The following is a 24,411-nucleotide window of genomic DNA, read 5'->3' on the forward strand; positions in this document are numbered from 1 at the left end:
TCCATTGGTGATCTTAGTCAATTTGTATACCCTCTTTATTCTCATAACTCCTAAATTTTTATCTATACCCTGAATTTCTCCTCAGAAATTCAGGCCTTTAGCCAACTGCCTATTTTCTTTCTCCAAATATCCAAGAGGCTTTGAAATGAACAAGTCTTAAAACTTTCTCCCTTCCTTCAATCTGTTCCTCTCTCAGTCTTACCCACCTCACTAAATGGCAATTCCATTCTTCCAATTGCTGGGGCCAAACCATTTGGAGTCAACCTTGAAGCTTCTCTTTCTCTCACAGCCCAACTCCAATCTATTAAGAAATCCTGTCAACTCCACATTTACGATACATCCACAATCTGACCTCTTCTCAACACGTCCACCACTTAGCACCCTGAGTGAGGTCCATACCGTATCTCACTTGGATTACTGCATTAGCATCCTTATTGGTCTCCCTGGCCTTGCTATGGGTGAGGAGAAAAGTAGAGGAGATGAGATGAGGATGAGGGTCTATGTGATCAGGCTTCCTGCCCTCAGCTCTCTGACCTCATCTCCTACTACTTCTCTCCTCACTCACTTCACTCCACCCACACCGCCCTTTGCTGCTCCTCAAACATGCTCCTGCCTCAAGGCTTCCGCATCTGCTTTTCCTTCCACCCAGAATGCTCCTTCCCAGACATCCTCAGAGTTTACTCCTTCACCTCCTTCAGGTTTTTACTCAAATGTCACCTTCTCAGTGAGGCCTTCCATGGCCACCCTATCTAAAATTATAAATGACCCCAAATTGCCAATAACTCCCAGGATTCCCTATCCTCTATTCCTCCAAAGCATGTATCACCACGTCTGCCTTAGCACTTGGTTTTGTTAACTGCTACATCCCCCAAACTTAGAATGGTGCCTGGCACATAGTGTTAAATAATCATTTGTTCAATGAACTGAAACAACAGAGCCCAGCATAATGGAGAAAGCAGAACAAAAGAGCTCATCTAAATAAAGAGCGCTAACAAAGCCTGCTCTACACTCTCCTCCAAACCAAGATCCTTGGAAAGCTGAAATGCCAAAAACTCTAAGTTTCATAGACCTTAATTTCACATCTCTCCACATCAACAACAATATATTATCAGCATATTCTTTAGCCTCACAAAAAAGAAACATCTTTATGTATATTTATTTGTAATACTACTACGTTTAACCTAACAACAAACAGTACAAATAAAATCCCCAGTGTAACTCTAGGCAGCACCCTACTTTCCTACCTCGCAGATTCATGAAATGTGTATTAATAATGATTAAACACGTGGAAGTCAAGCCATAAACAAATATAATTAGGATGACTTTTAAAATATGTGTGAAACTCTGAATTTTACCTCACCTTTTACACAGTGTAGTTCCAGCTTTTGGTATGTGCTCTTTAGTTTAGTTTTTTTTTTTTCATCCCAACTAACCACAGATTTTACTGCTCAATGCAATAAACAACTGATTGAGGCTGAAGAGTTCATTTTCAGAACAATTTCACTACATTTAAGAGACATAAACTTATTATCACTGGTATCTGGACTTCTGTATTTTTCTCTCCCACTTACTATTACAAAATAGGGTTAGAAAACAAACCAACCAGGACTTCCCAGTGGTTGAGAATCCGCCTGCCAATGCAGGCGACACAGGTTCGAGCCCTGGTCTGGGAAGATCCCACATGCCATGGAGCAACTAAGCCCGTGCGCCACAACTACTGAGACTGCACTCTACAGCCCGCGAGTAACAACTACTGAGCCCACGTGCTGCAACTACTGAAATCCATGCGCCTAGAGCCCGTGCTCCGCAACAAGAGAAGCCACCACAATGAGAAGCCCGCACACCACAACGAAGAGTAGCCCCCGCTCACCGCAACTAGAGAAAGCCCGTGCACAGTAACAAAGACCCAATGCAGCCAAAAATAAAATAAATAAATTTATTTTTTAAAAAAAGAAAACAAACTAATCAAAGTTGCTATACAATGATGACAATATCAACTGTGCTGAACTGCCAGCAAGCAACAGGAGAGAGCACCAAACTTAGCTGAGGCACAAAAGTCCAAGTTCAGCATCCCAGAGGCAGTTTAGGGGTATTGGTGGCATAATGTACAAAGCTGTATATTGTTTTAAAAATCAAATGCGGGACTTCCCTGATAGTGCAGTGGTTAAGAATCCACCTGCAAATGCAGGGGACAAGGGTTCAAACCCTGGTCCAGGAAGATCCCACATGCCGCAGAGCAACTAAGCCCGTGCGCCACAACTACTGAGCCTGCACTCCAGAGCCCGCGAGCCACAACTATTGAGCCCGCAAGCCACAACTATTGAGCCCACGTGCCACAACTATTGAAGCCCGCGCACCTAGAGCCCGTGCTCTGAAACAAGAGAAGCCACCGCAATGAGAAGCCCACGCACTGCAACAAAGAGTAGCCCCCGCTCGCTGCAAATAGAGAAAGCCCGTGCGCGGCAATGAAGACCCAACGCAGCCAAAAATAAATAAATAAATAAAATTATTTTTTTAAAAAATCAAACGGATACCAAAGTCAGCCTGAAATCAACTATCGTTTGAATTACTGCTGGCTTCCAGTTTTCCCGCTTTCCAACCATCAATTCAGTCACTGAGATGATCTCTATGATCATGCACTTCTTTGATAAGGCCCAGGAACTGTGGTAACTCCTTTATCTCTTTACCTTGATCATATCATATACACATCACCACTAGGAAAGCCCCATGTGATACATGTTATCATTCCTATTTTAAAGATGTGAAAACAGATGCTCAAAAAAGTTAGGTAAGTTGCTCAAGGTCACACAGCTACTACAGGATGGAGCAGGACTCAAACCTATCCTAAAAAAAGAAGTGTTATGAAGCATAAGACCAGGACTCAACAAATGTGAGGAACTGCCAACTGTTATTACACACTTAATTAAATCTCTTATTATTCACAGAACTTCTAAATTTTATTTTCATGACATTAACAATATAATTTGACAGAAGTAAAATAAACACATAGGATTCGTGTATTCTTCACCAGAGATCTACAATTTGTAATCTATTCAGTTATCTCTCAAATTCTAAACTATCAAATAAGAATTTAATTTGGCATTTGTAGTCTTTTTTTAATCAACAAAAAAATTCACAAATGAACCTTTCACTAAATGATCATCCTCCACATTCTCCAAAGTTCCCAAAATCACACTGATTTAAAATTTTAATCTAAATTATCCTTCTCTCATATAAAAATAATAAAGAATGGCCAATTCTAGTAAAATATTAGAGTTGAAATAAATAAAGGTATCTAAAACCAAAGCATAATCAATAAGTACATAAAAGTAAGTTTCTGCCACTTCTGATTTGAAGGAAGCTGACACATTATTAGGAAGTCCCTAACATTTATGAGATGAGACAGAAAACAGCCAAAGTTTTTATTCATGAATTAGCATTCTGGCAAAAAATAAAAGACCATTATTTTGCCATGACAATGATTTTTTTTTAAGTATCATTTCACATACACTTGATGACTCCGATAACAGAACTGTGAGACAGGATGAACAAAAATAATTATTATTCTCATTTTCACATCCGGAAACTTAAAGCTACTAGATTCAGGGACTTGCTCAAAGTCATAAAGCTATCAATTCTGTCTTCAAATTATCTGCTTTTTTCACTCTGTCTAGTCATCTTTATTGCACAGACCTCACTTCCCTACCCAGGCCATCCTCACAGACGATGGGCAGCTTGGATAAAGGGAACCCTGCAGGGTAGTTAGGGCTATCACCGGACAGCTGGCAAAAGGCAGAAAAGGACGAACAAATGTAGCCTCCGACTTCGTCATTGACCTCATCTAAAGGAATGTTTCTGGGTCACCGGGACCCACCTGAGCAGGGCTCCAAACCTGGCGGCTTAGGTGAGTTTTCCAGGGCGTGCTCGAGCTTTATGATGCCCCTGACACCTGCCACAACCTATAACTTGGTTATCTGCCTGCCTGCGGCCCAGGGACAGAACATCTCGGCTCCTCTTCCAGGAAAGATGAAGGAGACCTTTGCTTCAGCCTCTGCGACTTACCTGCCGGGTCATAAGAGATTTGATTCTTTGCATGTCGAATTCGTGAGGGGGCACCTTGCCGCAGAGAACTAACAAATCACACAGAACTACCAGACAGCCGGTCCCAACACAGGGAAGCCATAGTGAGTGGTCACGTGGAGCTGCCGAGTTGGGTTTCCCTTCCTTTCCCAGAGCATTCTGGGAATTGTAGTCCCCCGGCTGCCGTCGGCACCTGCAGTGGAGGCGAGAGGACGGCCCAGGTACTACATTTCCCGGCAAGGAAAGCAGCTGACGCTTCGGTTAAGCCCCACAAATCTTGTTGCTCTGAGAGACCACGGCGGTCGCCGGCCTTTAAAGCGGTTCTTGCTCTCGGTAGCTGCTCCGGCGAGGCGAAAACCTAACTCATAGGTGACCAGACATTGAGCAACAGGAGCAAACACTGAGAAGACAGTATGTAAACCAGACTGACATGACCACCCCGCCCCAGGAGTGTGGTGGAGGAAACCCCACCTGGTCTTGAGGGGCGGAGTGAGAGGACGACAGACTCGCGCGAAGGGACGGGAACGCCAAGGACGGGAAGGCTCCAAGAGGTGACCTGAGAACTTGGCACTCTCCAGGTGGCGCAGGGCTTGGCCTGAGTAAAAGAGTGGTCCACGTTGTCCAATGGCGGCTGTCCAGGTTAGGGCTGTTCTTCCTCAGTATTGGCATCCAGAGCAGAAAACTAAAACCAAAGGATTTAATCCCCACCTATCATTTTACCACCTGTGTAATCTAAGGCAAGTCAAGATGGAAAATATAACAATAAGTACACATGTCACTTTAACGTCCTCTTTTCAACTTTTAGCAGTTTAGCTAAACTGGGGAAAGCAACAGGGGAGTGGTTTGGGGCTTAATTTAAGAAAGAACTTTCCAATTATGAGAATACCAGAAAAAAAAAAAGTGACCCAGAGCTAACAATTAACAGTAGATAACATTTATTGAGAGCTTACTACCTGTCAAAAACTCTGCTAATAGCTTTACGTTTGGTATCTCATTTATCCACACAAGCATCATATGGAGTTGGTACTATTATCCCCATTTTAAAGATGAGGAATCTGAGGTACGGAGAAATTAAGTAACTTGCCTAAGGTTACTGCAGATGTGCAAGCAGGAAATGAAGGGCTGTTTATCCAGATGTTTTAAGTAAGGCTACCAAGGATTTTCTTTTTGCATTTATTTCAATTAATGTTTATTAGGAAATAATAAAACACAGACCCATGATTTCAAAGATATTTCTTAGGACAACTAAAGAAATGTTAAAGTGTGCCAAACTAATGAAAAATATTAGATAAACAACAGTAGTGGGTGATAGTCAGATATGGCAAAAATAATAAAGTGGTGTGCAAATGGGGGACACTAATATAGAGGTTATTGGCAACTCTGAAATTCTAGTTTTTGACCTCTCAGCATCTTGCCTTATGAATTTTTTACAAATGAGGTTGTAATATTTGACTTAGGGTTTTGTAAGGATAAGTGAGAGCATGTAAGTGAATGCAATTTATAAATTGTAAAGCACCTTACGATTATGAAGTATCATAGTCATAATTCTGCCCAGTTTTCTGCTCCAACAGAACCACGCTGTTCATAGTTCTGTCATTGTGCTTGACAGTTCCTTTTAAAATGATATGCTTACTTATATGGTTTTCTGACTCTGTTACTTCTAACCCCATGAAGAAATTTCAGTACTTTTTGGGCAACTTTAGTTTAGTTCATTCTTCACCTGCTCTAATCTTAATTGCCAGAGAGTTCTTACTGTGTGAAAGTCTTCAGTATTTAGAAGTCCCTGAAAGTATCAGAAACTGCTGACCATATTAGCATATAAAATGAAACCCAATTCAGTAAACATTTGTTGATTATTGGGCACTAGTCAACACTATCCTAAGCACTTCAGATTAATAAAATACAGTTTTGACCTTTAAGGAGTTTACAATTTAGTTGAAAAGCATATATTAGGGGTGATCCAAGTCCAGTAGTTCTCAAACTTGACTGTTCAGATTCACCTGAGGAGGATGCCATTGTTATTGCTATCATTTTTGCGGGAGTTCTTTGTTTAAGGTCAAGAGATTCTTATAGGCAACCAGCTCTAGCATTTAAAATCTACTCTTTAGAATGAGAAAATGAATCCATCTAAGATTCTGAGGTCACAGGACTAGAACCCAGATCCAAACCCAGAATTTTTCCCCTCAATACACAAAGTTGCAGGTGACCAAAAAAAAAAAAGTTTTTTTCATTTTATGTATTTGGTTTTTTCCTATCCGCCAAACTGGGGAAGCGAGTGTTTTCTGTATCTACTTGACGCTGAAGAGGCAAGAAAGCATTACAACTTTGTTTAACTCTAATACTCTACACTTTAGTTTACTTCTTATTAACTAAAACGAAGTGGACAGCCAGGCCTCTAAAAGTTCAAAGGCTGTAACTATAATATTGGAAACATGTAAAGTAAATCAGTGCTGTTGCCTAAATAAAATATATTTTCTAATTCAGCATACCCTAACACTATAGAAAATAACTGAGCCACCCATGCTACCTTTTTAACTCCCTAAACTAAAAAATAAAAACAAAAACCTATAGCCCTAAAGAGCACTTTTTAAAAGGTGAAGTATGTCATTTCATTTCCATTTTTCAAAAATACACATATGAGGCCTTCCCTGGTGGCGCAGTGGTTGAGAGTCCGCCTGCCAATGCAGGGGACACGGGTTCGTGTCCCGGTCCGGGAAGACCCCACATGCCGCGGAGCGGCTAGGCCCGTGAGCCATGGCCACTGAGCCTGAGCGTCTGGAGCCTGTGCTCCGCAAGGGAGAGGCTACAACAGTGAGAGGCCCGAGTACCGCAAAAACAAACAAACAAAAAAAAAACATACATATGTGAGACTTAGAACTTTCACAGTTGCCTGAGGGTCATTAGTGGTAGGCCAGAGCAAACTAGTGGAGGGTGTGGATGGCCTGCCAGTAAGTCTTGAGGAGAACCTGTTGGACAGCCGTCCCTTGGTAAAGGGGTGCCAGCCCCATTTTTGTAGATTGGAACATCCAGGCTAAGAATTAAGTAAGTTGATCTGATTCGGGGCAGTAGCGTTAGCAGTAAAGTAAGATAAGGACATATTTCTGATGGCCCAAATAGGAGGAGCCCCTGGAAGCTTAAATAAAAGCTGAGATCCTGGTTTGATTAGGCAGATACATTTCTAGTCATCCTATAAATACCAAAGCCGCAGAAAGATGTGGCCTCCCCAGGATGATGTAACTACACTTCCTGAGCAAGCAGTAGTAGAAAACAGGACACTTGCCAAAGGTAAAGCAGTGACCTGGAGAAGGGCCCAGGAAGGAAAACATTGCTGTATAGTCATTTAGGGGCCATATCAGTAGATTAGGGCTTCTGGGAGGCAGCACTGTAGTAGGAGTGAACACTAGCACAGACAGAGGCGATTATGATGGCCTCCTCTAGCAGCCAGCTCTCCCCTGTAAACTCTAATCTTTCCTAAGACCTATCGAATTAGAATATAAGACAGGGCTTTCTTTCCCCAGTTCTTCTTACTCCCCACTGCCCTATGTTGACCTTGGCATTGGCATGTCACCGCCTCTCATTCCCAGTTCTTCCTGCGATTCCAAAGCACTCATATGCTACTAGTAAATAATGAATGTGGATGTTTGAAATGCATATGGAAGACTCTGCTTTATAAAGCAAGACAAGCCTTACTTAAAATTTAAACAAACTTGACAGTAAACTACAGTGTGAGTTGAGAAGTGACAAAAAGCCTTGCAGTCACCCCCACCCAAACCCATACACACACACACACTACCCCCAGTAGCTTCTGGCATTGTTTGCAGTTTAGTCACCATGGATATAGATTGCTTAATGTAATCAGTTTTTCTACTTTAAATGCAAATATAAGATCAATAAACAAGCTCCTGAACTGTATGGTAAATCAGAGCCCCTCAGTAGGTTACAGGTGAGATGTGAGATGTTGATGGTGGGAAATTTCTTATAATGATAAAACACTAAACCATCTTTAATAATCATGTAAAAATGGAAAGCAATTGAAGTTATATATTTTTTAACATCTTTATTGGAGTATAATTGCTTACAATGGTGTGTTAGTTTCTGCTTTATAACAAAGTGAATCAGCTATACATATACCTATATCCCCATATCTCTTCCCTCTTGCATCTCCCTCCCTCCCACCCTCCCTCTCCCACCCCTCTAGGTGGTCACAAATCACGGAGCTGATCTCCCTGTGCTATGCAGCTGCTTCCCACTAGCTATCTATTTTATGTTTGGTAGTGTATATATGTCCATGCCACTCTCTCACTTTGTCCCAGCTTACCCTTCCCCCTCCCCGTGTCCTCAAGTCCATTCTCTAGTAGCTCACGTCTTTATTCCCGTCCTGCCCCTAGGTTCTTCATGACTTTTTTTTTCTTTTTTAGATTCCATATATATGTGTTAGCATACGGTATTTGTTTCTCTATTTCTGACTTACTTCACTGTGTATGACAGACTCCATGTCCATCCATCTCACTACAAATAACTCAATTTCGTTTCTTTTTATGGCTGAGTAATATTCCATTGTATATATGTGCCACATCTTCTTTATCCATTCATCTGTTGACAGACACTTAGGTTGCTTCCATGTCCTGGCTATTGTAAATAGAGCTGCAGTGAACACTGTGGTACATGTCACTTTTTGAATTATAGTTTTCTCAGGGTATATGCCCCATAGTGGGATTGCTGGGTCATATGGTAGTTCTATTTTTAGTTTTTTAAGGAACCTCCATACTGTTCTCCATAGTGGCTGTATCAATTACATTCTCACCAACAGTGCAAGAGGGTTCTCTTTTCTCCACACCCTCTCCAGCATTTATTTTTTGTAGATTTTTTGATGATGGCCATTCTGACTGGTGTGAGATGATATCGCATTGTAGTTTTGATTTGCATTTCTCTAATGATTAATGATGTTGAGTATTCTTTCATGTGTTTGTTGGCCATCTGTATGTCTTCTTTGGAGAAATGTCTATTTAGGTCTTCTGCCCATTTTTGGATTGAGTTGTTTGTTTTTTTGATATTGAGCTGCATGAGCTGCTTGTAAATTTTGGAGATTAATCCTTTGTCAGTTGCTTCATTTGCAAGTATTTTCTACCATTCTGAGTGTTGTCCTTTTGTCTTGTTTATGGTTTCCTTTGCTGTGCAAAAGCTTTTAAATTGCATTAGGTCCCATTTGTTTGTTTTTATTTCCATTTCTCTAGGGGGTGGATCAAAAAGGATCTTGCTGTGATTTATGTCACAGAATGTTCTGCCTATGTTTTCCTCTAAGAGTTTTATAGTGTCTGGCCTTACATTTAGGTCTTTCATCCATTTTGAGTTTATTTTTGTGTATGGTGTTAGGGAGTGTTGTAATTTCATTCTTTTACATGTAGCTGTCCAGTTTTCCCAGCACCACTTATTGAAGAGGATGTCTTTTATCCATTGTATATTCTTGCCTCCTTTACCAAATGAAGGTATATTTTAACATTATCTTGTGTGGCTTCCTGTGTAAACATCCTGAATTCAGAAATAACTCCAGCAGCTAAGATTTTATTCCTACTATCTGCCACTAGAGGGCGCATTATCATGGTTCTGTGACAACACTTTCTCAGGATGTGCCAGACAGGCGTTGTCGTTTTTTACTGTGTGCCATGACATGAAAAGATGACCTAATTCATTTTGGAATTTAATTTATTTATGTAACATCTGTTATCGCTATGTCATAAAGTAAAGGATTTTTAATATAACACAAAAAAAACAGAAAAAAATCTCAGAATAAATATCAGTCCTTTAGATTGAGTAAATTTAACATTAGGAAAGGGCTTTCCTGGTGGCGCAGTGGTTGAGAGTCCGCCTGCTGATGCAGGGGATATGGGTTCATGCCCCGGTCCGGGAGGATCCCACATGCTGCGGAGCGGCTGGGCCCGTGAGCCATGGCTGCTGAGCCTGCACGTCCAGAGCCTGTGCTCCACAACTGGAGAGGCCACAACAGTGAGAGGCCCGCGTACCGCAAAAAAAAAAAAAAAAAAAAACATTAGGAAAAATTTACTCCATCATCTTTATTTCTCCCACTTTGCCTAGGACCCAAAACACTTTATCATGAGCCAGCACTGTTTCTGAAAAGCACTAGAAAGAGCTTATTTAATAAAAAACAATTAGAGATTAATATTGATTTAAAAGATGTGAGGGGGAGTCTATGTGCTACATATAGAACTTCAATATTACTTTCCAAATTGTATTTTGTGCAATCCAATATTAAAATTTATACGCATTTCTTAAGCATCGACTGAGAATCAGAGGACATGGGCCAAGGAACATTTGGATTTATTTCTGGGGGAACAACTTAACAAAAATACTAGTTAACCACTATGCTAGATCCATACATGAGTAAGACCAGTCTTTGTATTAAATGAGCCCAGAGGGAAAATAAACATGCAATAAAATCAATTGAGGTTAATGAGATAAGTGCTGAAATAATGCTGCTATCTCTAAATTACACATGCAAAATTTAGATATAGCACAGAGAAAGTTGTGGTATAATAATTACCAGGGAGAAGCTCTTACCATTTTTCTGAAGCTTGGAGAGGTCATAAAGTGACCTCTGAAGAGGCCTCAGGTTTTCCAATAGTCACTTATTTTCTTTGCCTGTAGAAACAGTTCTGGAAGCTTTAATGCTAAAAGTGTTTCCAAACTTGAACTCCAAAATAACTATCATTCCTTTTTTTTTTACCTTTAATTACACTTGAGGAATATTCTTCCTTCCCCTATTGTCACTGAACTTCTTCAGTGAGCCTTTACTTTAAAAAAATGATTTATGCAAGGAATTTTGCTTGATTAGATGCAGATTTTTATTTTATATAGCAAAGGCTTGGACTAGAACCTTCTTGCAGTAGATTAAATGAAATAGAGGTTAACTTATAACTTAGTAAATTAAGCGGAAGTGCGCAGACTGCCTGCTGCCATGGCAGTGAAAAGGCCAGGCAGAAAATCTGTAGCCCAGATACCACTGTAAGAGGCAAGATTGTCTCTGGGCCTTGGTTCACTTATTCTGTGCTTCAGTTGTGAAAATGTGACCTCAGATATTATCTTTTGGTTTAAGCTTTTATTTATAATTACACACGGTCCATGATTCAGTGTCACTTGGAAACACACCTGTGGTTTGCTTTTAAAAATTACATGAATCCATAGATTCAATAAAACCATGGCAGACATTTGTAACAGGAAGTACTACATAGAAAAATACACATTTAAAGACATTAAGATGCTCTATTTTCTTTGGTATAACTTTTACATGTTACTTAGTGATTTCATGGTGATTTATAACTGTTTAGCAGATACATGAAATACTGCAATTTTCATTGAAAAAAATTTTAATTTCAAAATAGTGGCATCGTTTTACATGATAGGAAACCCGCTTTTGTTTTTCAGGAAATTTCACAATATGCTCTCATTATGAAAGCATACTGGGTTTCATTAGAGTCACCCAAAAGGATGTTTTCCTTCATGTGATTATTAATAACTAAGAATAATTCATGAAATATGCTGACAATTACTGATAATCGCTAAGAAGCTGTTCTGAAAGTCACAAGCCTGTTTTTTTGCAGAGCATATAACAGGTGTTCCCACTCCCTGTGTCCTTTGTATACACATTCATTCTGTATTCAAATCACAGAAGCAAGAGGCAGGCTAGGGTATGTTACCTCACTGCTAATTTCCCTGGCAAATAAACCAGCAGCTGCTGGTCCATGAACCAAGTTGCCACCAGGAACAGGGCACTGTATGCATGGGACAGGATGCTTTCATGGAGCCCTTCAGCAGCACGGTTGGGGTCTTTCAGTGCAAAATATACCTCCTTCTCTTAGGTAAGGCACTGCATGAAGTTTGTTCTAGCTACCTTTTTATTAAATTGTGGGCATAAGGTAAATATTTGCTTTAGGCTGTAGATTCACTCAGATAATTGAAGAACAGCTTAGAATTTTAAACAATAACACACTTTGTTCCAGCAAAGAAACAGGATCATTTAGGGGAAGTGAGGTTCAATAAATAGATGGTTATTGTTTTCTTAGGACAACAGTTATTGTGAGTAGCACTCATTAAGAAAGTTAAGACATTCTAAAAACTTAATGAATCTCTTCTTTTTACAGAGTTTATATATAGGTTCAACACTCTTTAATGCATTCTACTTTGGCAAATATTCTTGTAGATCATGAATTTGTGACCACTTACAGTGAAACTTAAAACAAGTTTTGAACATAGTTTTGGGCTGTTTTAATTAAAGATATTGTGGCAAACTGTTAGCTCTACCTATTTTTTACCTATCTTATGAAATGTGGAAAAAGGTGAGATTCCAAACTAACAAAATATTTTATACACAATCGGGAGAAATGTGTTTAAAAGTATTATTTCTCCAAAATGCCTTTAGCCTTTCTCTTTACCCAATGGCTAGTTCAATTAAAATTTTTTTTCTCTACTTTAGTATTTCTCCCTCATTCTCCTCTTTAACCTTAGAGTTTAAAGTCTTTCTCCAACATTCCCACTGTTTTTATGTCATCATTATTTTCACCAGGTGTTTTCTTTCCATTCTTCCTATTTATCAGTTTTAAAAGTCTCTTGTTTTATTTATATCCGAGACAGAAATTTTTAAAAAAAAACTTTATTCCTTAAATTTTAAGAACAAATTAGCTAAATAAACAACTTAAGTTTTAGCCTTCTTCAGTAGTTTAGAGCTTTGCACTTACTGGTATCTTATGGTATAGTTTTCATAGTAAATGTGATTGTTATTTACATTTATCCCTAATATTGTTCATATTCCGCATATTTGAAATATACAGTTTGTAAATTTTTTAAATGTTTGAGTTTCCCATAGTTGTGATTATTGTTCCAGTGTTTATGTTGTCAAATTCAAGCCTATATATCTGTTTAGGTTTTGAAATTTTTAGGAAAATTAAGTGATGACCGTAACTGGCTTTTTTATCTTTGTGCATTTTTCTGGGCTTCGAAAGTATCCATTGTGTCAGTGCCACACTTAATTTTATAACAATGGGACTGCTGTCATTTCCTAAGTAATTTTTTGTAATTGGCTTTAAGAAGAACTTAGAGACAATTCATTTGAAGAATTCTACTAAAATAAAATTAAATATACTTTAGAGAAATAGATAGCATGTTCATAAGTAGCTAAAGCAGTTATTGTCCCTTAAGACTTTCTTTCTTTCACAAATTTACTTTTCTCCATTGGTAGTATGTTGTAAAGACCATGGGTAATTTGGAAATGTTTTTGTATTTTGGAATATTGAGTATCAGTTTGTTTTTTCTTTTAAAAAATCTTAGAAATTTGAAGCCCCAAATGTAGTTCGTAAAGTCTGTTCAAAGTACATCATAATTTCTATTTTCTCCAAAGATACAAGAGTTTATTTTCAGTCAATAATAGTTGTGTTGTGCTTGCTAATATCATACATGGCAATGGGGAAGTAAATGCCAACTATTTTGAGCCACGGTAGAGGTCACTTTGTGAAGTCTGATGTTTATATTAAATACAGTGAAACTGGTCTAGGGAGTCTTTTGTTGCTGGAATATAGATAAATTTTGCAATATGACGTCAAAAGTGTCCTTTATCGCTGGACAGTCCTTTATAATGTCTTAGTTTTATAGTTTAAGGGAGTCTCTGAAGGGGAGAGTATTGCTATAACTTTGTATGTCAGATTTTTTTTTTAATTTTATAAATTTATTTATTTGCTTTTTTTGGCTGCGTTGGGTCTTTGTTGCTGCGCACAGGCTTTCTCTAGTTGTGGCGAGCAGGGGCTACTCTTCATTGTGGTGCACGGGCTTCTCATTGTGGTGGCTTCTCTTGTTGCGGAGCATGGGCTCTAGGCACAGAGGCTTTAGTAGTTGTGGCACGCGGGCTCAGTAGTTGTGGCTTGTGGGCTCTAGAGTGCAGGCTCAGTAGCTGTGGCGCACGGGCTTAGTTGCTTCGCAGCATGTGGGATCTTCCCGGACCAGTGCTCGAACCTGTGTCCCCTGCATTGGCAGGCGGATTCTTAACCACTGTGCCACCAGGGAAGTCCCTGTATGTCAGATTTTTAATGGCATTATCAATGTTCTCCAAATTAGTGTAGTGCCTTATATGCAAAAAGTCAAGGGTTTCCTTTTTTGTACTCAAAAAGTACGTATTAGTGAATCTAATAATAAAATTGAATTTTCATTTAAGTACAAATATTTGGAATATTAAGGGGAAATTAAAATTTCATCCATTTTTATATCATTTATTTTCATAAAATTTATTTGTTCTTACAGAGGTTGACTTCCTAAAATCAATAGTTCAGTCATTTACATTTTCTCGTACAACAAGGAAAGAGCACTTGAAAATTTCTCAAAATGAAGCTAATTTTTTTAAGTCCGTAAACTACTGTTTTGCCAGCATGGATTCCACACCTGTCAGGGGAAATAGAGCAATGGCAAAAGAGTATGTGATCCTAAAATGTAGCAAAAGCACCCTATTATCTGTTTATTCTGCAAAGCTCACTACAAGTAAGGATTGCATCATATCAATAGATTCATGTCTTTCCTGCAAAATAAAAAGATTTTAGTGGCTGAGATTAGAAACTGTATAAAGAAAATTTCATTCCTCACTGATACTCTTATAACTTGCTACCTATAATTTATCTGATAAAAATGGTGTAGGCAATCTAAGCAAACAGCTATTGTAACAGCTGTGCTGTCTTCTCACTGTCATACATATATTTGAAAAAGCACACATATTTGAAAAATAATTAAATAACATGATATCATATCATTTGGTATGATAAGCATTGAATATATTCAGAGATACTATTGATGGTAATATATTATTTAAGGTATTATTACATGATGCAGTTTCTAAAATAGACTAAAGAACTAGGTCACTCCCCTTAATGATTATTGTAAGTGCCATATAAAATGTTATTTTCTGCTAAAGTAGTTTCGTTTTTCCCTGGGCTGCAATATTTGTATCATATTTAATATTTTATTAAATAAAATTTCTTCCCATAACTTCAGTCATAGACTCTCCAATCAAGCTTTCTTACTTAAGATTCAGCTTTCTGAGTCAAGATCCAAAAGTCACCTACATTTCTATTCTAGTCATGCTCGCACTCCATGGTAAGAAAATGCCTCCCAATCATATTCAGAATATTACAAACTCAGTTAATCTTTTTCAACCTAACCACACAAAAAGTAGAGAAAAAGCGTTCTTCCCCTTTTCAGAAAAAAAAAAAAGTAAACAAGGACTTCTGCAATGATTTCCCCAAAGTCCGAGAACAGATTGGCCAGAATTGCACTCAGGCCATCTATCTACAGCTCAGTCTAGCAGTGGTTTCTAGGTTGAGCTGTGAAATGTATTAAGTGGACCAATAAGTCAATGACCAAATTGCTTACTGTCAGAGGCAACTACTGAGTTTTATATCAGGAGCTATGCCGTTTTTTCCAGTGCATTCTCAAGGCAATGATGTAGATTCCCACCATCCCCCTTGATACCTTGGCAAAAAACACAGAACTGCCACTTTATGAAAAGATATCCAACTTAATAAGTGGATATTAAATCTGAGATTCAATACTTCAAAATTCTTTGGGCCCTTTCTCACTAAAATATGAGTCCTTCCCCTTTAAACTGTAGAGTAGCTGCTACCCTGAGAAAAGCACCTTAGGATGTCAAGAACATAAACATAAAGAGTAGAGAGAGGCCTTGGACCTCATCTAATATTACCCTTTTTTCACACATAAGAAAACTGCCATCCAGAGAATTAAAATGACTTATCTAAGGTCAGTTAACTAATCACCATTTTATCCCAGGTATGTGTTCTGTACTAAGACCTCATATTTCAGTGTACTTTTAACTTTATCACAGTAGGAAATTCAGAAATCTCTCTGCAAGTTTAGAAAATAGGTTCCTGAAATCCCTATTTCCAGGCAATTTGCAAGTGATTAATTTAAGACTGTATGGACAAGGGAGTCCAAGATCAAGAATGAACCGTGAAACCCTCAGGAATATTTTTGTATTCACTGAAGTAAAAAAGGAAATAGCAACACAATAAATACAGTGAAAAGTGCATTTTACATATCTTAAGTTAGTAATAATGGGTGCTAAAAAACTAGTTCTGCTTACCAGGAACTTGTTAGGCACTTCCTATCACCAATTACAATGAAAGGCATGAAAATGCCTGTTGTTTCATGCAGATAACACATGTACTAAGAGGAATCTTTTCCTGTACAGGTCCGCCATCCAATGCCCAATGTCTTTCTATGTCTATGACTTCAAGAGCTTCACTCCCTTCTCTCAGTCTCTGCTTCACATATCTCAGACATCACTAGTTTTAAGTCCTAGATTTACTCTCTCATCTCCCTTTAGCTCTCTTATGATTTCCTTGCCTTTTCTGCAGTACACTTTATCTCCTCTTTATAATTCCCAGCAACAAGCTCCTTCTTTTTCTAATGATTCAAATTAAGAAGAACTACAAATTTAACATTCTTGCACTTGCCAGAAAAGAAAACAGAAGCAAATCCTCATACCTTTGTAACTCCTTTGTTATGGACCAAATCACTACAATGAATGTACAGGTACAGCCCATTATCAGAAAAAAAAAACTGCATGTCAATCACAAATACACACAGAGCCCAAGGAGACTGTAAGACACATATTTATTTTTCCCATAGAGTCACCTAATTTTTAGTCTGTATGGTCAGTTTCAGTTGAGCATCTAGGCACCCCTTCTCCCTTTAACCTCCTCTTATCTTCCTTTTTGTCCTTTTTCCTCTTCAGTTCCTTGCTCTGAGTTCCCTGCTGGCCCCAGGGTCTCACTGTTTACCAACAGCTACCCAAAAACGAAAACCATGGAAATCTTTGCTCTAACCTCCACCCTGGGAAAGAAAGAGAGGAATTTACTGTTAGTAGAATTTATTCCTCATAGGAGCAGACCTACATATTTCAGTTTCTCCAAATAAATCGTTGTACAAACAGACCTTTCTACCATTCCCTTCCTAATATTGATGACCTTTCACAACATGATTCAGATAAATCTTAAAGATCCCCTTCCTAGTAGAGATGAAAAGGGAGAAGCAATCAAAGAAGATAAACATTTTGTATATGACAAAATTGAAATTGTAAGATATCTCTATTTGTGCCCAAATTTTCATCCCTCCTCACCTAGGATTCTTTTCCACCCTCACCCATCTGTTTTCTGCTTCATCAAGACTTCTCTTTCTAGTGATCATTCCAATAGCTCCAAACATGCTGTTCAGCATCTATCCAAAGAAAAAAAAAGAAATTTTAAAAAATACTTTTTCTGCTCCTTTTCTCAGCAAAATTCCCCAGAAGTGTTGTCTATGCCAACTGTCTCCAATTTCCTTTCCGTTCTTTCTTTTTTCCATCACTGTTCAAAAGACTTCACATTTAAATTCCTCTCATTTTCTCCTCCACTGTTCATATGATGTAGGTACCGTATTGCTCCCCTTTAAAATGAGGATTTTGAAGCAAAGAGCTTTTGATTAGTATTCTAATCAAAATGGTAGAAAATGGTAGCTACATGGTAACCTGAGCTAAGGAGAACTGTCTTCTCAATTGTAAATATATATATATATATGCTAGATAAAATAAAACAATATATAGCTGAAGGTAAAGAAGGGGAAATCTCCAGGTGCCAGAAACTACGAAGAAACCTTGCCTCTTAGATTTCTAATGGGCATCTAAAATGAACATGTCCAAAGCTGACTCCCAATCTTTCCACAAAAATGTCTCCCACAGTATTCCCCATGATTAATTGATTAGTTGCCCATTAATAAATGACGACTCCTTTCTTCCAGTTGATCAGGTCAACAACCTTAGAATCATTCTTGGCTCATCTTTGTTTCTTGTATCCCACCCGCAATGTGTCATCAAATCCTGTTAGCACCACCGGGCTTTTCTCACAATATCTTTTACTAGCACCCTTATCTACAGCACAGTCATCTCTTGCCTACTTTACTGCAGTCATCTCCTAAGTGGTCACCCTGCTCCTGCTCTTTCCCCTATTTCAGTCAGTTCTCACGGCAGCTAGAGCACACCTAAAAAAATAAGAAGAAAGACCTCTATCCGTCTTGCTCACAGAAATCCAGCTGTGTTCCCATCTCACTCAAAGTAAAATTGCCAGAGTGTTTGCCATGACCCTAAGGCACTCCCTGGTCTGGCCCAGCCACCTTGCTGGCCTCCTGTCTCACTACACTCCACTCTTCTCCACCTGCTCCTGCCTCTTGCTGTGGCTCAAACACACCAACCAGATCCCTGCTTCTGAGCAGGGATAACCAATCACAACTGGTCATAGTTTAATGCCGTTCTCCTTAGGATATTTGCATTTGGCAAGGCTTCAGCTAAAAGGAAAAACTTCCAATTATGGACTGTTAAGCCATTTCAGAAGACTGTGGAGGAAGATTCTCAGGAGGAAGTAGCCCCTCAACCACATAGTTTGATTAGGATATGATATGACTCAGACATTAATCAGTCACAATTTCAAATTTTTTAAAAGGTTTCATTGGACTTTAGAACTAATAATCTTTCCCAGTTCTCCTTTTCCCATTATTCTTCAACAGTTAGAGATAATAACTTCTGCTTTTCCTTTTCATCTTGCCTTTAAAGAGGTCATGCAATCAACAGTCTTTGTGGGGAGTTTTTAAAATGCAGGTTTCAGAGACAAATATTTACCTCTACAGGTAACCGGTACTAGAAGAGTCAGTACCTAGAAGCCTCTCTTCTTTGAAAAGGATTATCGCCCGATCAGGTTCTCTCTGTATTTCCCCTTTAGATTGTGAAATGTGGTTCAGGGTCTTTACAACTTTCCTTTCCTTCATAGCAGGTGCTTGTTCCGGGCTGAAGGTGGCCGTGCCATCACACACAGTCCATGGCATCAGGGGTCAGGCTCTCTACCTCCCCGTACACTATGGATTCCACACTCCGGCTTCAGACATCCAGATCATATGGCTGTTTGAGAGACCCCACACGATGCCCAAATACTTACTGGGCTCTGTGAATAAGTCTGTGGTTCCCGACTTGGAATACCAACACAAATTCACCATGATGCCACCCAATGCCTCCCTGCTCATCAACCCATTGCAGTTCACTGATGAAGGCAATTACATCGTGAAGGTCAACATTCAGGGAAATGGAACTGTGTCAGCTAGTCAGAAGATTCAAGTTACCGTTGATGGTAAGTCCGCTATAAGTGACATGGGCAGCTGAGTAGCACAGCAGTTAGCAATGGCTCAGGAGATTAGACTACCTGGGCTTTAGGTCCTGGCTCTGCAACTTTGGGCAAATTAACCCTCAGAGCCTCAGTGTCTCATGGCATGAATGACATTATCCACCTCATGAGGCTTTCTGAGAATTAAATAAGACATGCATGTAAAGTATATGCGCAGTGCCCAGCTAAAGGTAATCAAGCAGTAAGGAAAACATATTATTTGTTTGCCTGGAAACTATCAAGTATAAAGTTGCTGATACAATGAGGCAGAGAAAATTTTATTTCTCATTAACAGAATGTACCCTGGGAAGCGCCCCATTTTTGTCACATAAAGAATTTTTTTTTTATTTTGGTACACTGGGGAGGATGAAACTTGCACAGTGACCATACTTAAGCAACAATAGAATTTGCTAGGTATGTCCTCTGAGGGAGAGTGGGGTTCAGCCAACTTTCAGACATTTATTTTCCTTATTGAGGTATGTAAGCAGCATACCTTAAATATACTACACCCAAAGCCCAACTTCTGATTTTTCCCCCCTAAACCTGTCTATTTAACAATATTCCTCTGTTTTAGCAAATAGCAACTTCATTCCATCAGTTGCTTAGGACAAAACCTTGCCATCACCCTTGACTCCCTCTTTCTCTCACACCCCACATCCAGTCCACAAGTTAATCCTGGCATCTTTACCTTCAAGATATGGACAGAAGTGAGTCACTTCTCACCACACCCACTACCGACCCGCTCGACCCCACCGTCAGCTCTGGCCTGAACTGTCCTAACAGCCTGGTCCACTATCCCCGTTTCTACCCCTGCCTTCTGCAGCTCAGAATCCTCCCATAGCTTCCTGTCTTACTCACAGTCAAAGCCAAAGTGCTAGCGATGTCCCACAAGGCCCAGTGTGACCCCCCGAACATACCCAGTACCTCTCTGACCCCTTCCCACCTCTCTTCCCCTCACTCACTCTGTTCTGACCACACTGGCCTCCTCGCTCTTCCTAGAACAGGCCAAACACACTCACACCTCAGGGCCTTTGTACTTGACTGTTCACTCTACCTAGGTTGCTCTTCTCCTAGGTAATGGCACTATCCCCTATTTCCTTTCGGTCTCAGCCAAAGTGTCACTTTATCTGTAAAGGCTTTCCTGACCACCTTATGTAAAGTATACAGAGAGAGAGAGAGAGTTACTCTTTATCTTGAGTTCTGATTTATTCCATTCCTAACACTGGATGTATTGTATATTTTTATTTTTTTATTGTTTCTCTTCCTTGCCTAGAATACAAGGTCCGTGGGAGCAGGCTTTGTATTTGCTGCTTTTTCCTCACTGCCTAAACCCCGATGCAGGCCATTTGTAGACACTCAGTAAATATGTGCACAGTAAATGAGTGGAAACTGGAGAGCTTGCAGGGGAACAAACACACAGGATGTGGCAGCAGATGCCTAGAGAACAACTTTGGGGAGAGAAAAGGAGGACATTTTCATATTTTCATGAAATTCTCCTGGGTAGTATCTCGTCTCTCCTTCCAAACTTTTAATAGAACATCCATTACTTGTTAATATGTAGTACAGTTGGATCTGTTTATGGACATGCAGCCAAAAGTTCTTTCTAAAAATTTTTTTATTGGGGTATAGTTGATTTACAATATTATATTAATTACAGGTATACAATACAGTGATTCAAAAATTTTATAGATTATACTCCATTTACAGTTATTATAAAATATTGAATCTGTTCCCTGTGCTGTACAATATACCCTTGTAACTTATTTATTTTATACATAGTAGTTTGTACTTCTTATTAACCTACTCCTATATTGTGCCTTCCCCCTGCAACAAAAAGGTCTTGATAGGGGTTTAGGGCCTGTGTAAAAAATCTTCTTAGGAAACTTCCATATCTGAGATACACTGTTAAATGCAAGTGTATGATCACAGTACCAACGTCAATTCTAATAACTGGCTCTCCCATATGAGACCTTCAACATCATCTATTTGACTTATTCCATACCACATGTATTTCCATGAGTGGGCACATTTGAAATATAAGCTTTTTCTACATAATAAAATGTACCAATTCATTTTTCTTTTTAAATCATAATAATGTAAACAAAAGCTATTCCAAACCCTTTGTTCTTGCCAGGGAATATAAAGGGTTAAATTGAGCGGACCACTTGATTGCACCCATCTTGAGAAAGGCTGGAGCCTTCAGAACTACTCAGCACCCCTGCAAGTTACCTTTCAACCTCTTTTCTCCTTATCTTTCATTTTTTCCTGTCTTCTCTGGGCAGAAGGATTGGATCTGTTTGTGCTCTAATGCACATTTTCCAGTGTAAAAAAAATGTGAACCTGAGTCATGACAAATTTACCTGAGAAGATGCATCAACCCCAATTAAAAGCTATTGTTGTTTTTTTTTAACATCTTTATTGGAGTATAATTGCTTTACAATGGTGTGTTAGTTTCTGCTTTATAACAAAGTGAATCAGCTAACATATACATACATCCCCATATCTCTTCCCTCTCGCGTCTCCCTCCCGCCTCCCTATCCCACCCCCCTAGGTGGACGAAAAGCACCGACCTGATCTCCCTGTGCTATGCGGCTCCTTCCCACTAGCTATCTATTTTACATTTGGTAGTGTATATACGTCCATGCTACTCTCTCACTTCATCCCAGCTTACCCTTCCCCCTCCCCATGTCCTCAAGTCCATTCTCTATGTCTGCGTCTTTATTCCTGTCCTGCCCCTAGGTTCTTCAGAACCATTTTTTTTTTTTTTAGATTCCATATATATGTGTTAGCATACAGTATTTGTTTTTCTCTTTCTGACTTACTTCACTCTGTATGACAGTCTCTAGGTCCATCCACCTAGCTACAAATAACTCAGTTTCGTTTCTTTTTATGGCCGAGTAATATTCCATTGTATATATGTGCCACATCTTCTTTATACATTCATCTGTCAATGGATACTTGGGTTGCTTCCATGTCCTGGTATTGTAAATAGAGCTGCAGTGAACATTGTGGTACATGTCACTTTTTGAATTATGGTTTTCTCAGGGTATATGCCCAGTAGTGGGATTGCTGGGTCGTATGGTAGTTCTATTTTTAGTTTTTTGAGGACCCTCCATGCTGTTCTCCATAGTGGCTGTATCAATTTACATTCCCACAAACGGTGCAAGAGGGTTCCTTTTTCTCCATACCCTCTCCAGCATTTATTGTTTGTAGATTTTTTAATGATGGCCATTCTGACCCGTGTGAGGTGATACCTCATTGTAGTTTTGACTTGCATTTCTCTAATGATCAGTGATGTCGAGCATCCTTTCATGTGTTTGTTGGCAATCTGTATATCTTCTTTGGAGAAATGTCTATTTAGGTCTTCTGCCCATTTTTGGATTGGGTTGTTTGTTTTTTTGATATTGAGCTGCATGAGCTGCTTGTATATTTTAGAGATTAATCCTTTGTCGGTTGCTTCATTTGCAAATATTTTCTCCCATTCTAAGGGTTGTCTTTTCTTCTTGTTTATGGTTTCCTTTGCTTTGCAAAAGCTTTTAAGTTTCATTAGGTCCCATTTGTTTATTTTTGTTTTTATTTCCCTTTCTCTAGGAAGCGGGTCAAAAAGGATCTTGCTGGATTTATGTCATGGAGTATTCTGCCTATGTTTTCCTCTAAGAGTTTTATAGTGTCTGGCCTTACATTTAGGTCTTTAATCCATTTTGAGTTTACTTTTGTGTATGGTGTTAGGGAGCGTTCTAATTTCATTCTTTTACATGGAGCTGTCTAGTTTTCCCAGCACCACTTATTGAAGAGTCTGTCTTTTCTCCGTTGTATATTCTTACCTCCTTTATCAAAGATAAGGTGAGTATTGTACGTGGGTTTATCTCAACCCCAATTAAAAGTTTGATAGGAAATTGAAAGCTAAACATTGGAGCCAATTTTCTGTTACTTATATATCATCTCATTCTCTGTGTGTCCTGTAATCATGCATAGAAGGAGATTATTTTAGGCTTTCGTTCGTTAAAGTGACTAACATGGTACAGTGACTAACATGGTTCAGTGACTAACATAACGCTGCAATATAAATGCACAGTAATTAAAACATGTAATTAGTTCACTTACATAGAAGGAAAAGTAAATGGTGCAAATGTGATTCTTTAAAACTTTCTCTCAATCCCCCCAAAGTATAATATATCTGAGCTTTGTGTTTTGCAGATGGTGGGTAGGAATTTGCGCTCACCACATGTATCCCTGCCAGCTGCTCTTGGGATATTAGGACAAATCAAGAGAGGGGAATAACTACGTAAACTTTGCTTGTGAGAGTACACCCTTATGGTGTCGGGGGAAAGCACAATGAACAGGAAATAGGAAGCCGATATTCTCTACCACTAACTGCATTATCTATAAAGTAAAGGTTTCCATTAGAAAATCCTTGAAGAGTAACTTCTAGACTCAGTTATTTCTGCTATAAATGATATTTTTATATTTTATCATTTTGTGTTTGCCATGACTTTTTTATTTTCTTCTTTAATTACTTCCTGAACTGTCTACATTTATAAAGTGCAAAACGTTGGAATCAGTTTCCTAGGATTTAATATTTGAAAGACCTCATAGACTTTTATTATAATTCTGTGGTGGCAAAAATCATTTCTATCTGTTCTGATGTTGCAGATCCTGTCACGAAACCAGTGGTGCAGACTCAGCCTTCCTCTGGGGCTGTGGAGTATGTGGGGAACATGACCCTGACATGCCTCGTGGAAGGGGGCACCCGGCTGGTTTACCAGTGGCTAAAAAATGGGAGGCCTGTCCACACCAGCTCCACCAACTCCTTTTCTCTCCAAAACAACAGCCTTCATATTGTTCCAGTGACCAAAGAAGACATTGGGAATTACAGTTGTCTGGTGAAGAACCCTATCAGTGAGATGGAAAGTGCCATCATTATGCCTACCATATATTGTAAGTTTTTTAAAATATATACATACACATGAGTTTTCTTCTGGGAAGTTTTCATGAGAGGAGTCACAGAGAACATCACCAGATGTTGACACCAGATGTCATTTGGTTTTCACCATCATTGTAATGTAGTACTAGGTGCAAT

At 39.1% G+C, this 24,411-nt stretch overlaps 2 protein-coding genes across 8 annotated transcripts in view; one reads left to right on the plus strand and one right to left on the minus strand.

The window, feature by feature from the left end:
• VPS50 (VPS50 subunit of EARP/GARPII complex) overlaps window positions 1–4,166 on the minus strand; it is a 140,953-nt gene extending 136,787 nt beyond the window's left edge. The window contains exon 1 of the mRNA XM_060020518.1: window positions 4,063–4,166. Within this exon, the coding sequence (XP_059876501.1) occupies window positions 4,063–4,095 (33 nt within the window). The 5' untranslated portion in view covers window positions 4,096–4,166. The remainder of the gene's footprint in view (window positions 1–4,062) is intronic.
• Window positions 4,167–4,349: 183 nt separating this feature from the next.
• The window catches only part of HEPACAM2 (HEPACAM family member 2), a 97,545-nt gene continuing 77,483 nt past the window's right edge, over window positions 4,350–24,411 (plus strand). For 5 of the 7 annotated variants that reach the window (XR_011246600.1, XR_009520617.1, XM_060020524.1 and 2 more), the window contains exons 1-2: window positions 18,905–19,298; window positions 23,985–24,269. Coding sequence is in view for 5 of the 7 variants with exons in the window: in XM_060020524.1 (XP_059876507.1) it covers window positions 18,905–19,298; window positions 23,985–24,269 (679 nt within the window). In the remaining 2 variants the exon portion in view is untranslated. Of the gene's footprint in view, window positions 4,720–18,904; window positions 19,299–23,984; window positions 24,270–24,411 lie in introns of those variants that run through there. The other 2 variants (XM_069541014.1, XM_069541015.1) reach the window with 2 other exon arrangements.

This window comes from Delphinus delphis, chromosome 9, assembly GCF_949987515.2.
Source record: "Delphinus delphis chromosome 9, mDelDel1.2, whole genome shotgun sequence".
Lineage (NCBI taxonomy): Eukaryota > Metazoa > Chordata > Mammalia > Artiodactyla > Delphinidae > Delphinus > Delphinus delphis.